Source organism: Rhineura floridana, chromosome 3 (assembly GCF_030035675.1).
Source record: "Rhineura floridana isolate rRhiFlo1 chromosome 3, rRhiFlo1.hap2, whole genome shotgun sequence".
Taxonomy (NCBI): Eukaryota; Metazoa; Chordata; class Lepidosauria; order Squamata; family Rhineuridae; genus Rhineura; species Rhineura floridana.
The window spans coordinates 52,655,732-52,671,106 of record NC_084482.1 but is presented as its reverse complement, the minus strand read 5'-3'; the positions used below and the strand labels follow the sequence as shown (position 1 = coordinate 52,671,106).

Genomic DNA, 15,375 nt, shown 5'->3' with positions numbered 1-15,375 from the left:
CTTTAAATGTATTTAAAGTACATACTGATGTAGAGACGACAGAAAATTTCCCCAGAGTTCTTCTAGCAAAGGATGCAAACACTATGCAGCCTTTTTATTTTGTCTGAAACATTTCTCTCTATATGTGTTGGCAGAGGTTGTGCTTTGTGATTGTTGATATTTAATTTTAAGAGCACTTTCCACCTTCACACACTTAGAAAGCTTGGGCCCACAGCAAAATGAATTAACTCACTTCCAATCAAAAGGGAAGCTATACCACCAACTAACAAGGACTGACATTTTCATGGCCATTTTCTTATTTTTGTTAATAAATATAATTTGGATTGTCAAGTTTCAGGATTCTGAACAGCCTCCCAATATCTAGAGAAGCAAAAATTTCTGCAAAGAGGATATTTGTTTTTTAAAGCTTTATCTTGAAGTATTCATTTATTGTTTTTCTCCAAGCTTCAAATAAAAATTTCTTGTGTTACGTCTCTTAAGGCTGAACACAGAACAATGACAGCTTTCATCCTGGCAGTGATTGTCAACAACTACAATACCGGGCAGGTGAGTACAAGTTGAGGAAATGGGTGGATGGCTCCACATCTAACCTCATGAATCATCTTGAGTAAAAATGTTAGCTATTACTGCCCTAAACCATTTCTGCTCCCTTGAAAGGATAATTTTCCTTAGATTCATATATTGGCGAATAGTTTGTTAAATTACCATGCACTGCCCTGTGTTATAGGAAGCTTGTCTTCAAGGGAACTTGATTGCCATTTGTCTGGAGCAGCTGAATGATCCACACCCTCTTCTGCGCCAGTGGGTGGCTATTTGCTTGGGGCGTATTTGGCAGAATTTTGACTCAGCAAGGTGGTGTGGTGTGAGGGACAGTGCCCATGAAAAGCTCTACAGCCTTCTCTCTGATCCAATCCCAGAGGTAATATACTAGATTTGTAAATAAGTCTCCAGTGGAAAGAATGGACGTGTGTTTGGCTTGGCTGCCCAAAGCAGCTTCACCATGTTTACATGACCTGATCAGTGTCTGCCTAAAAAATGTGTTATTTCAGTATTTTTGCAGGACCAATACTAAATCTTTGAAAGCACTCATTATTTTGCTTATTTATAAAAGTATTTCTATACCACCATCTATATCAGGGCACAACAATAAAATATAAAACCAATAATCATTAAAGTGACTGCAAAGACTGTTTTAACTTATGAAGATCTTAACTAGCAGGGCGGCAACCTGATTAAAGAAATTTTAAGTTGATTAATTGCATGAGTTTTAATTGATTAATCTAGCAGTTAACATTTGTATGGATAAAAATAATTCTGAAGCAAGCTTTCTTCCCTGTAGCAGGTATCATCTTAGAAGATGCATTTCCTTCTGTTTAAGAGAAAAGATGGAATGCCTCTTTTAATACAGGTGTGCTTATAAATACTTGTATTGGGCAACATCCAATGATGTTTGTCCACTTATGCAATGGAGGTCTGCCTGCACAATGGGACTTCCAGTTTCTCTTCTCTCTCCAGTCCCTGTGCATGCCCACAATCTGCTCCAGGAGGGTTCCCTAACTGTCTGGAGAAGATAGTGGGTATGTGCAGGGGCTGCAAGGTGGAGGAGAGGAAGGAGAATTTCCACTTCATCAGTGGATACTAATTCACATTAAGTTGGAGCTCACCCATTACTCTTAAAAAAAAAAAGTCGGCCACCTCTTTGTTTGATTAAAACTTAGTATACCCAACTGATTGCTCTATTAACCACTGCAGCCTTATTAGCTAGCTTTCAACTTGATTGTTGAGGGGCTATGGCTGTGTGAAATAAGCATGGCTCTCATATATCTGCATTTACTCACTAAAAGTAATGTTAATTTGAGAGTCCTTTCCAATAGGATGGGAATGTTTTCTTATGACATCTTTGCACTGAAATATGCAAGTGACAAAGAGTACACTAAGAGTTGAAGTTGGGCAGTGGTGAATTGTTTCTCTTGCAGGTTCGCTGTGCAGCAGTCTTTGCTCTTGGCACCTTCGTAGGCAATTCGGCTGAGCGGACTGATCATTCTACTACCATTGATCACAATGTTGCAATGATGTTGGCCCAGCTCATCAACGATGGAAGTCCCATGGTCCGAAAGGTATAGCATAGGGTTGGGAGGGATAGGTGCTAGAGATCCTATGTTACTGCTAACAAGACCAGGGCTCAAATTGTTGGTCCTGTTTGCACTCACTTTTTATAGTTCATTACCACTGTTCATAACTTTGATTTATTGAAAATGGAGAAAGCCCATAGCTTGGTGACAGTGCATATGCTTTGTGTGCAGAATGTCTCAGATTTAATCTCCTGCATTTCCAAGTAGCAGAGCTGGGTAAGACTGCTGCCTGAGACCTTGGAGAGCCTCTGACAGTTAGAGTAAACAATACCGGGCTAAATGGACCAATGATCAGATTCCTTGGAAGGCAGTTTTATCATATGTTCAGATTATGCCTTGGCAATTTGTGCTTAGGTTTCATTTTCCCCCCTAGAGCAGTACATGAACACGTGAGACCCTGAACAAACAGTATAAAAACATTTCAAGGTGAATCCAGTACACACTACTATTGCCAAACATTAAATGGCAAAAGGTTCGCATAGACAAGTAGCTTTGAGAAATACTCTGATGATTAATTAGACCTAGGTTACAATATAAGCTCAGCTGTGGACTCATTGCAAACCTCAGTTTGATAATATGGAAAGAATAGCAATTATTTTACCTCCAAAGTGCTATATAAATGGCCAACAATAGTATAGTTTTCCCTTTCCGCATTAGAAATTCCATAGGGATCCTTCCATAGGGATCCTTCCATAGGGATCCTTCAGGTCAGGGGGAACTATTTAATGTCCTTTTTATTGAAACATAATTCTAAAACTGGGTATTTGAGTTGCTTCTGTAATGTAATCACAGGATAATTTAGGATTCCCTGATGTCTCTTACTTTTGAAGGCTAGCCCTCTTGTTCCACAGCATGATGGTTATCCATGAGGTATTGACACTAGAGAAAGAGTACAATTATAAAATGTTCATTCTGAAATTCTGATCTGGCAGCATTAATCAATAAAGAAAGCATGACATGTTGACAAATTGGCAGTCACTGGGCCATACTTTGGGAGATGCATGAGGAGGAATATGCATGCGTTGTGTACAAGTGGTGATGGCAATGGCTATCTGGCCTAAGATTTGTTTTGTTTTCTGGACTTGGCTTTTGTTTGTAATATACAGTTCTCACACAGTGCTGTCTCAGGAGGCAAATTTTCTTCAATATGTTTGCTAGTAGAATCCTTACAGTAAGTTGATAACGCAGTAAGCTTCCTCTTCTCTCGTATCCACTTCTCATTGGTTTCCCTTTGTTTTATTCTTTTATCTTCAGCAGAACTGCCAAGGCAATTCGGTGGGAGGGGGTTGTTTGGCAGCTTCATCTGTAAGCAGGTGCCATTACCCCAATTCAAGAAGCAGTGATTCTTCTAAATAAAAATATTTTAATAATAATAATAATAATAATAATAATAATAATAATAATAATAATAAAATTTTTTATTTCTGGGTCACCTATCTGGCCGGGTCAGCGGCCACTCTAGGCGACGTACAAATTAGAATAAAATACAACATATAAAATACAACATGGTAACCAAGCTTCCATCTAAAATTAATCTAAAACCATCCACAGCTGTAACAAGATAAAATTAATCTACTCCCGGGATCTTGTAGGCCTGCCTGAATAGCCAGGTTTTCAAGGCTTGACGGAAACTTGGCAGGGAGGGGGCATGGCGAAGATCATAGGGCAAAGAATTCCAGAGGGTGGGAGAACTTGCACTGGCTTTTATTCCTCTCCTTTTAATTCCTTTCTTTTGCCCAAAGGTTACTGCCTAAAGATCCTTTCAGGGATCTCAGCTGTCTGGTGTGTATGTGTGTAATCACTAGTTTTGCACTCCTGCAAGTCAGACTGGCCCTCTGTTTGTCAGTGATTTCTTTGAATGGCAAGTCTGGTCATGTCAATCGTTTGTCTCTCCATTTCCTGGGAGGCTTACATAAATGTCAGTTTGCACTTGCCTTTGTGTTTTCAGCCTGAAGAATAACATTATACTGCTTTCTGCCTGTTCTGAGGGAAATAAAATTAACTTTATCACATAGAGTGGGATAGCAAATCCTTGCTGCAAGAGGTGGAGTAGCCCTTGAATTGAGGACATACCAGACTATGGATCCCTTTGGCGTCACAACTCCCAGGGGCTATTGCTCTAAAACACAATATGCTTTTTCTTGTCTGACCTGGACATCAGGATGCTTCATATTGCCCAGTGGGGCTAGATATGAGGCCTTTATCAATATGGCATTTCATTTGCTGTACAGCAGGAGAAATCCCTTTGAAACAGAAAAGGGCATTGTATAACAAAATAATGAAAGACCAGGCATTTAAAAAAGGATTATTTTAGACCTGGCACCATATCCATCACTGAAAAGTATGCTACTGAATGCCAAAGGAAAGTGATGTGTGTCAGCAGTAAGCTATCAGGCTTATGTGTTGTTACTTTCATTTTGTAGCCACACTATATAAAAAAGAGGACAAGGAAATGAGATTAGCTGTCTTGGCCTCTGTCTCCAGAACCTAGACACACTGCAGAATTTCGTGTTGCTTTTTTTACTTCCACTTGAAACAAAAACCACATTTTGTCTCTGAAGTGCTCTCCTATTTATCACTGTTTTGATAGCAGAGTCTTATATTACAATCTACCAAATTAAATATGAAATATTAATTTGTTACTGGAAACAAGAAGTATGTGGCAGCCCTCTGGGAAGAAGAAGGATGAGTTTGCAAGTGCAAGAGTGAAACAGGACAGTTCTGTTTAGCAAAGAGCTTTCTATAAGAGTTTCTGGGGAAGGGATGGGGTTTGAATGAAACAATAGTTTGATCCTAGTACCTTGAAGGTCATATAGTATAACCTCCCATTATAGAACAGTAGCCCATCAATCACTTGATAGCATTGGGAAGCATTCTGGCATGAGCTCCCTCCTTGGTATTGCCAAATTTATTGTAGGCAAAATGCATTTAATCTTTTCCAACTTCTGTTTGTGTAATTAGGACGTTAGTTGTACTAACTTCAATAGAATAAATAAGCAATGAGGTTCTAAGGATAATTTCAAGTTGCCAGATTCTGTGCTAGTTATGCATTTTCCCAGATTCTCCATCTGGGACCTCCAGAAATCTTTGTCTTTTTCACAGAAAATAAGAAGCAGGTTGTGTTTTTCCCCTAAACTAGCAATGGTCCTATTTGCCAAATATCAGATTTGATTCCTTTCTTGAGCTGACTGCCACCCGCTATGAGCGGTTCTTCAATTCTTCATGCTATTTCTGTAAGGCACACTTAGAGGAATCACTATAGAATAGATAGGCAAGGCTTCAAGGTCTGGACTGTGGCCTAGTTTGTCATGCAAGAGTCTTGCCTTTTTTATTATTCAGTAAGAAAAATGGCTATGTCCAACATTCCAGTCCAGTTCTTCTAGTAACAGTAGATCAGTTTGACAATTCTGAGCTAAATCAAAAAGTTAGGGGAGAAAAACCAAGAATAAAAGATATTTTGTTGCAAAGAATTTATTTTGGAGTCAAACATCACAGCTTTCTTCAGATCTTCACACCAAAGTGAAGGAAAAATCAATGCTTCACCAAGCCAAGTATAAAAAAGTGCCTTCATCCCCACTTGAGGTGACAGATGGGTATTAATTTTGCAGGAGACTGGTTTCACAGGGACTTGATCCTCTTGCGTTATTTTTTTAAAGATGCTGACAAAATGGAAGCTTTCTGCTGCATTTTCACAAAAAAGTAGACACTTGTTAATCACTGCTGTCTGGTATGTTCATTGTGCAAGGGAAAGATTGAGGCAGATACATACCGTTGGTGTTTGGAAGTAAAAATGCAAAACCCAATGCATTTTTGCAGTAGGGACAGGGAACCTGTGGCAGCCCAGATGTTGCTGAACTCCACTTCCCATCAGCCCTGCCAGCATGACCAGTGATCAGAAATGGTGAGAGTTATAGTCACAGGTTCCCCATCCCTGCTTTGAAAACAGTTGAAAACAGTTGAGTTGAAAACAGAAGTATATTCATAGCATATATTATACTCATAGCACTCTTGCTCTTGGACTTACCAGGTTGAATTCAAAAATATATTGACTTGACCTTAGAATTTGGAGTGATGACTGTTGCATACATCTGTTCCTCATTTGCCTTCAACACCTGAAACTTAGCTCTTACAAGAACTCAAGGATCCTATAGGGTCCCATCAAAATCTGAATATTAACCTAGATTAAATGTAGAAGCTGATCCTCTTATATTAGGGGTAGTCCTCCAGATGTTATTGGAGTGCCATTTCCCATCAGCCCCAGGTAATATGACCAGTGGTCAGGGATAATGGAAGTTGGCATCCAGCAACATCTGGATGGCTACATGTTTTCCATCCCTACCCTATATAATGTTGACCTCCATGGCAGTGCTTTTGGAACAATTTTCACTGAAGTGTCCATGTGGAAAACTATGACATCTACACAACTGTCCACATGTCTTTCTGAGGCAAGATCCTTCAAATGGATTCTAAATTCCTGCCTTTTCTGTTTGTGGATCATTCTAGAGTAAGAGGGATAGAGGTAGAGAATATGTGACTGGCCAGTTGCAATATAATATTTTCCATGTGTATGTGTCCACAGGAATCATTCTAAAAAACTTCTGTGGAGTCAAAACATTATGTAGCAACAAGCTGGAAGGGTATTAACTTCCAGGTCAAGGGAATAGGACTGCCAGGTGGGTCCCAAACAATGACATGGTTCATAAATGGTCCTGAAGTTGCAAGTCTAGAATCTTTTTTTAGTTTGGGACTACCCATGATGGTTGCTATGAGTTTCACAAACTTGAAGAGAAGGTATATTTGCTGGAGGACAGGGAGCTCTCTCCCTTTCCCCACACCACCAGTTACAAACGCATGCGCACATATGGTCTTTGATATTGTACTCCAAACCAGCTAAGGACCACTGAATATGTGTGTCTACCTTTCTCAGCTTAGCTGGATGGAACTGGTATGTTTTATTTTCTAAACTTAAACTCACTGTCCTACAGCAATTCCTGCACACTGCAGGTTGCTTTAGGTAACTAGTGAGAATTGTAGCATTTCAGCAAATATTCCTGGAACTTTGACTTTGCAGATTGGTGTTCTATTTTCTGTTCTGTTACTGACAGGTGAATGAGATCTTCTCTACTTTTTGCAGTGATGGGAGTTCCTTGCAGTCAATTATTTGACACACACAAACACAGTGTTCAGAAGTCTGTTCTTCCTTCTTTGTCCTCTCCATAGGAGTTGGTGGTGGCATTGAGTCACCTCGTGGTCCAGTATGAAAGCAATTTCTGCACTGTTGCCTTGCAGTTTATGGAAGAAGAAAAGAACTATGCACTACCATCACCAGCTGCTCCAGGTAATACATAATTTTCTTTATGGACAAATAACATTTTAGAAGCTAGGGAGGGGAATTTATTGGCTAAATCACATGTGGATAACATATAGCTCATTGCCTACATGTGGCCTCGGGGGGCTTCTCTGCAGCACTCCCCCCTGTCCCCAGCTATACCAATTTTTCGCTGCTGCTGCAAAACAATTCAGCAACCTATCTCTGCTGCTGAAATCTGTTTTTTTCTTCCCATTTCTTGCTTTCTCTTCCCAGCCCATTTCCTGCCTGGCCGGTCCTATCAGAGCAGATGCCAAATTGTCTTCTAGTAGACCAGGGATAACCAATGTAGTGTCCTGATGTTGGATTAAAATCCCATCATCCCTTATCACTGGCCACAGTGGTAGGGATTTGGAATCCAAGAACATCTGGATGGCACCATGTTGGTTACCTCTCTACTAGATGCTTTGGCACTCAAAAGTATTGACCACAGAACAAACCAGGCACCACATCTACTCAGCACTCTACCTCACTCATGTTCTCAGAGAGATGACAGGGTAGAAAATGAGCTGAGAGAGAAGTACAGTAACTGTGTGTGAGATTGAGAGAGAGAATGAATGGATTATGAATGAATAAAGGGAAGAGAGATTAAGGACAAATGGAGGCTGTGGGTCCTATAGGATGGCTGTGGGGAGGGGCTGTCTGTGTGTATATGAAAGTCACTGAAATGAATGATTTTAAAAGAATTAATGGAGAAGAGAGAGAGGTGGTGGCCACACTCACTTTCAGACTTTGGCTTTGACCGCCATCGGTATGTGGCCATTATCACTTTCCTCTGAAGTTACTCACACGCTGAATATGAGCAAACAGTGTGATGTGGCTGCAAAAAGGGCTAATGCTATTTTAGGCTGCATTAACAGAAGTATAGTTTCCAAATCACATGAAGTATTGGTTCCCCTCCGTTTGGCAGTGGTTAGGCCTCATCTTGAGTACTGCGTCCAGTTCTAGACACCGCACTTTAAGAAGGATGCCGAGAAACTGGAACAGGTTCAGAGGAGGGCAACAAGGATGATCAGGGGATTGGAAACAAAGCCCTGTGAAGAGAGACTGAAAGAACTGGGCATGTTTAGCCTGGAGAAGAGAAGACTGAGGGGAGATATGAAAGTACTCTTCAAGTTCTTGAAAAATTGCCACACAGAGGAGGACCAGGATCTCTTCTCGATCGTCCCAGTGTGCAGGACACGGAATAATGAGCTCAAGTTACAGGAAGCCAGATATCAGCTAAACATTAAGAAAAACTTTCTGACGGTTAGAGCGGTACGATAATGAAACCAGTGACCTAGAGAGGTGGTGGGCCTCCAACACTGGAGGCATTCAAGAGGCAGCTGGACGGGGCACCTGTTGGGTATGCTTTAATTTTTTATTCCTGCATTGAGCAGGGGGTTGGACTTGATGCCTTATAGGCACCTTCCAACTCTATGATTCTAATGCTTGCTGACACTATTTAGGTGTTTAGCACTGTTCAGCCCTGTTCAGATATTATGCCTCAACAAGGAATAGGAATGGATGAATCTACCAGCTTTGATTTCTCCCAGTTTCTTACTTTTCTGGTCTTAAGTTCAGTTCTCTACATATCTGCATCTGTTGGCAACTTCATTGGGCGGGAAACTCCTCATGAAGATTCATCAGCATTTTAGGGCACATCTAATACAAGCATTTTTGTATGCAATGTTGCCTGATATGCACATAAGCAAGATACAATTTTTCACGATACTTGATGATAACAAATTTAGAAGCCTCCTCATGATCAGAGATCTTGATAATGCAGAGGGGAGGCTTCTAAGTGCATTCTGTCAAATGTGTTGAGAAGCCTCCTTAGATGACAACCACCACCTAATTCTGTTTTCCAATTCTGGTTTTGAAAGTAAGCAGGGAAACAGGGAGAGAATTGAAACAGTCAAGTTGAGGAGGGCAGGGAAGCATAAGCTCACTTATGTAACACCAAACCACAGTTTAGTGTTAATATGTGAACTGAATGAAGCATTGTGATGTTCTGCTCCTTATGCTGAATTCCTTATTTATTTAAGAAATTTCTATCCCACTTTTTGAGAAAATTCTCTGCAAAAGCAGTTTACAAGAAGTTTAAAAGCAAATCCAAAAATAAAATTTTAAATATACAATTAATCACAGTTGTTCTTGTTATGTCCCTTCAAATCATTTACGACTTGTGGCAACCGTATGAATCAGCGACCTCCAATAGCATCTGTCATGGACCACCCTGTTCAGATCTTGTAAATTCAGGTTTGTGGCTTCCTTTATGGAATCAATCCATCCCTTGTTTGGCCTACCTCTTTTTCTACTCCTTTCTGTTTTTCCCAGCATTATTGTCTTTTCTAGTGAATCAGGTCTTATCATTTTGTGTCCAAAGTATGATAACCTCAGTTTTGTCATTTTAGCTTCTAGTGATAGTTCTGGTTTAATTTGTTCTAACACCCAATTATTTGTCTTTTTCGCAGTCGAAGGTATGCGCAAAGTTCTCCTCTGACACCACATTTCAAATAAGTTGATTTTTCTCTTATCTGCTTTTTTCACTGTCCAGCTTTCACATCCATACATAGAGATCGGAAATACCATGGTCTGAATGATCCTGACTTTAGTGTTCAGTGATACATCTTTGCATTTGAGGACCTTTTCTAGTTCCCTCACAGCTGCCCTCCTCAGTCCTAGCCTTCTTCTGATTTCTTGACTATTGTCTCCATTTTGGTTAATGACTGTGCCAAGGTATTGATAATCCTTGACAAGTTCAATGTCCTCATTGTCAACTTTAAAGTTACATAGGTCTTCTGTTGTCATTACTTTAGTCTTTTTGACGTTCTGCTGTAGTCCTGCCTTTGTGCTTTCCTCTTTAACTTTCATCAGCATTTGTTTCAAATCATTACTGGTTTCTGCTAGTAGTATGGTACCGTCTGCATATCTTAATTATTGATATTTCTCCCTCCCATTTTCACACCTTCATCTTGGTCCAATCCCGCTTTCCGTATGATATGTTATGCGTATAAATTAAACAAATAGGGTGATAAAATACACCCCTGTCTCACACCCTTTCCAATTGGGAACCAATCGGTTTCTCCATATTCTGTCCTTACAGTAGCCTCTTGTGCAGAGTATAGGTTGCGCATCAGGACAGTCAGATGCTGTGGTACCCCCATTTCATTTAAAGCATTCCATAGTTTTTCATGATCTACAGAGTCAAAGGCTTTGCTGTAATCTATAAAGCACAGGGTGATTTTCTTCTGAAATTCCTTGGTCCATTCCATTATCCAACGTATGTTTGCGATATGATCTCTGGTGCCTCTTCCCTTTCTAAATCCAGCTTGGACATCTGGCATTTCTCACTCCAGGTATGGTAAGAGCCTTTGTTGTAGAGTCTTGAGCATTGCTTTACTTGCATGGGATATTAAGGCAATAGTTCAATAATTACTGCATTCCCTGGGATCCCCTTTCTTTGGAATTGGGATATATATTGATCGTTTCCAGTCTGTGGGCCATTGTTTAGTTTTCCATATTTGTTGACAAATTTTTGTCAAAATTTGGACAGATTCAGTCTCAGTAACTTGTAGCAACTCTATTGGTATGCCATCTGTTCCTGGTAATCAGTAATGAAATCTAAAAACCAGTATAACAATAACTTAAATATGTCCAATAAACAGCTGACCTCTATTAAACGCTATGGAAAAGAAATAGGTCTTCAAATCCTTCTTAAAAGACACAAGATATGGGGCCTGTTTCATCTGTATAGGAATTTAATTCTGTCATAGTGGGGCCACTGCCAAGAAGACTGTTACAAGTGTCCTTCAGCCTGATTATCTTCACTGATTGGCACCTCTGACGTAGCAGACCCTCTGATGTAGATGTCAAGTTATGGACAGGACAAGATAATTGCAGATAGTCCTTTATGTAACCTGGTCCCAAATGATTCAGGGCTTTTAAAGGTAATAACCAGCACTTTGAATTGAGTCCAGAAATACATGCAACCAGTGCAGCTCGTACAAACTTCATGTAATGTGTTCTGACCCAAGGCTTATTAATAACTGGAAGGCAAATGCTGTTCCCTTTGCTGAATTCCAGGGTGTTCAAGGGATATTGATGTTGCTGCTATCAAGAATGGTTACTCTGCTCTTTCAAACCTATTTTTAGGAAACATTTAACAAAAGAATACTGTGCATTGGGTTGCCAGTATGGTCTCCATGGGTGTCTGTGTAACCATCAGTACTTCCTGTGGTATGTGCAAAAGGTCTTTGCAAATATCCCCTCAAAATTTCACAAGGGAGATTGTTTGCCTTTCTTGCTTTATTCCTGTTTCCACTGGCTCAGCCTCTCCTACACTGAAAATGACCTGTAGCCTTGCCTACATTTCACTGGATGTCAGAACTGGATACCCACCATTTTCCATAGGAGGACTGCCATCAAGCGGGTTATAGCTCCACCTATCGTCCGAAGGCAAGAATGTTTTTGAAGTCAAGACTAGGGGCGTCAGGCCCCTCCCACTCTCCAGTTCATTCTTGCCTTCGTCCGTGCAAGTTGGATATATAGCTTAGCGTCTAGATAAGTTTTTTGTGTATTTGTGTGACAGGGTGTGGAGGTTTTGTGTGTGTATTCCACGTTATTTCCTTCCCTCTGTCTTTTACTTTAGAGTCTGTGGGACTGACTGTACTTTGTTTGTCTTTGTACTTAAGGGTGATCCCCTTTTTGTCTATTTTTTTCCCTCAGTCCCTAGCTATTTACTGGGAGACCGCGGCTGCGGTTCTCCCTTCCTAAGGCAGTGGACGCAGCCTTATTACGGGAGCTTGCGGCTGCAGCTCCCTGCCTAGCCGAACAGCGATTCTGGGAGACCGCGGCTGCGGTTCTCCCTTCCTCAGCTGGCAGACACAGACTTAATCCAGGAGCTTGCGGCTGCAGCTCTCTGCCTTGCGCCGCCGCTCTTTTTTCAACTCGCCGCCTATTTTTGCGGCAGCTCCCATAGTTTTTTCTCCAGAGCCTGCAGCTGCGGCTCTTTCTACTTTCAATGTCCCTTTCTGGTTGGGACTGCCCCGCCTCCCCCGGCTCGTTCTGCGGCATTTTAAATCTCGCCACGACTGCCTTCGGAGCCTGCGGCTGCGGCTCCTTATCCTTCCCTCTCCCCTCGCTTGCTGAGTCTGTCCCGTGGCTGTAGAGATCCGGCTCGCTCTCTAAGCCGTGATTGTGCTTCTCAGCCCTGCGGCTCCAGAGCGTTTTTTTTTTAAGGCCGTTTTTTGAGCTCGCTGGTGCTCCCCAGCATGAGGAGGATACATCTTATCGCCTGTTTGATGCCTTAGATTATCAGCCCCTTGCTCGCAGAGTATTGAACACCCTTGGTCTCCAATCTACACAACCTGCAGCTGCCACTCCCACTATTAAAGGGGCCAGGGTCTTGAAATCCCCCACACCAGCAGAGCACTACCTTCCTGTGCCAGATCCTATTGCTAAGCTGGCCAAGGACGAATAGTCTCATCCATTACAAACACGCCGTTTTAACACCCTTGCGGACAGACTTTACTCTTTGGCTCCGGACTTTACAAGCAGACTGGCCGTCCCTAGCATAGACGAGCCGATCTCCAGTCTAGTCTCTAGATCCCTTTTGCCGAGGGAAGGAGATTCACATTTAAAGGACGCCACTGAGCGGAGGCTGGACTTTGCCTTACGCAAGGATCATGAGGCCACCGCTTTCTCCATGCGAGCCTCTGCATCAGCTTCCATCTTTTCCAGGGCAGCGATGATGTGGTTGGATGACCTCTTAGATGATCCTAATCCCGATCCTGTCTCTCTGAGGAGGTCACTGATGAAATTGCGCAAGACAGCGGCGTTTGTGGCTGATGCCACCTTGGATGCAAATCAGCTGGGAGCACGAGCTATGGCAGCTCAGGTAGTCGCTCGACGGACCCTCTGGCTTCATCACTGACAAGGGGACTCTACAGCCACAGTTAATTTATCAAGGGCACTTTATTACGGCTCATTACTCTTTGGCGAGGAAGCCCTAAAGGCAGTGCTTGTTGACCCCAAGGATGCTCAAAAGCCTGTCTTGGCCACTGTCAGGAACGTTGATCGCAGGCCTTTCAGACGTTTCACCTCATACCGCACGACCCAGCCCTTTCGAGGAACACGGCCCGGGGGACAAGGCCGCGATTTCCGAACCTATGATTTCCGTCCCTCCAGGGGAGTCTGGAACAGACGTTTCCCAGGCAGAGGTCAGTACCAGAGGCGCAGAGGTACTTCAACATCCTCATATAGGGGAGGGTCTCGCCAGCACAGACAGTACTGATGCGATACCGGTTGGGGGCAGACTGCTTCTGTTTGGAGACCATTGGCTGCGTCTGACTCAGGTCACCTGGATCAGAGATCTTGTTTGTTATGGCTATGCACTAGAGTTTTCGGCAATCCCTCCAGACAGATTTCATCCCTCCCCTTGTCCCAGGGCACCAGCCAGGCACTGCATCATGCAGACAGCCATACATCACCTCTTGGACACAGCGGCGATAGAGCCAGTCCTTACAACAGAGAGGTCGGAAGGGGTGTACTCCCTCCTATTTGCTGTGCCCAAACGAGATCTGTCATGGAGGGTGGTGTTGGACCTCAAGTTCATCAACGGTTTCGTAAAGTATTGCAGGTTCAAAATGGAATCCCTCCACTCCATTACAGAAAGCCTTCAAGAAGGAGACTTCCTGGCTTCTATCGACCTAAAGGAAGTGTATCTCCATGTGCCTATTTGCATAGCCCACAGAAAATTCCTTCGGTTTGCTTTCGGCCCCCAGCAATTTCAATATCGTTCGGCCTCTCATCTGCCCCAAGAGTATTTACCAAGGTGCTACTCATACTAGTGGCTTACCTCCGGCTTCAAGGGGTCCATATCTACCCTTACTTGGACGATCTTTTAATACGGGCGAGTTCCAGGGAGCTGGCTCATTGCCATCTAAAGCTCACGCTCCATGTCTTGCAGGCCTACGGCTGGCTAGTCAATTTCGACAAAAGCCATCTCCAACCAACCCAACGCCTACAACATCTAGGGGCAATGTTGGACACCCTGCAGGCGACGGTGTTCCTGTCTCCAGACCGCATAACTGCTATCACAGACATCGCACGGTCTCTGTTGCACCACGCAACCGCAGACGTCATGCTTCTAGCCAGGACTCTCGGAATGTTGGTGTCCACCATCCATATTGTGCCATGGGCTCGAGCTCATACTCGCCAACTCCAGTGGGCTTTGTTGCCATTTCAGCAGGACATTGCCAAGTCAAATCATCGCACAATTCCCTTGAGCCCCGCACTGCGTCATTCATTCCGCTGGTGGACGAGGGTCCAACATCTCACCCAGGGCACTTCGTTCAGAGAATCCCGCAGGACTGTTATCACCACAGATGCCAGTGTCCTCGGCTGGGGAGACCACTGCAACTCCCAGTTCGTTCAGGGGGTTTGGACCACAGCAGAGCAGACTCAGAGCATCAATTGGCTGGAACTGAAGGCTGTCCACTTAGCTCTGCTCCATTTTCAGTCTCTGTTCCACTTGGACCATGTTCTCATTCGAACGGACAACACGTGTGCCAAATCTCATTTAAACAGACAAGGGGGGACCAGGTCCCGTCCTCTGCAGAACCTAGCTTCCCTCATATTCGACTGGGCAGAGCAACATCTGCAATCCTTAAAAGCAGAACATCTCAGAGGAATTTGGAATGTGACAGCAGACTGGCTCAGCAGACAACAGGTCTTTCCGGGAGAATGGAAACTTCATCCGACCATTTTCCATCTTCTCCAGTGTCGGTTCGGCGTCTTCTCAGTCGATCTATTTGCCTCCAGTCGCAATTGCCAGCTACCCAGGTACTTCGCTCGATACCTGGACACGACAGTGGAAGCGGTGGATGCCCT

At 43.0% G+C, this 15,375-nt stretch overlaps 1 protein-coding gene across 5 annotated transcripts in view; it reads left to right on the top strand.

Annotated features, from left to right (window-relative positions):
- The window catches only part of RPTOR (regulatory associated protein of MTOR complex 1), a 502,533-nt gene that overhangs the window by 356,559 nt on the left and 130,599 nt on the right, over nucleotides 1-15,375 (top strand). For all 5 annotated transcript variants that reach the window (XM_061615781.1, XM_061615780.1, XM_061615782.1 and 2 more), the window contains 4 exons: nucleotides 481-546; nucleotides 728-919; nucleotides 1,977-2,117; nucleotides 7,353-7,470. In XM_061615781.1, coding sequence (XP_061471765.1) covers nucleotides 481-546; nucleotides 728-919; nucleotides 1,977-2,117; nucleotides 7,353-7,470 — 517 coding nt within the window. The remainder of the gene's footprint in view (nucleotides 1-480; nucleotides 547-727; nucleotides 920-1,976; nucleotides 2,118-7,352; nucleotides 7,471-15,375) is intronic.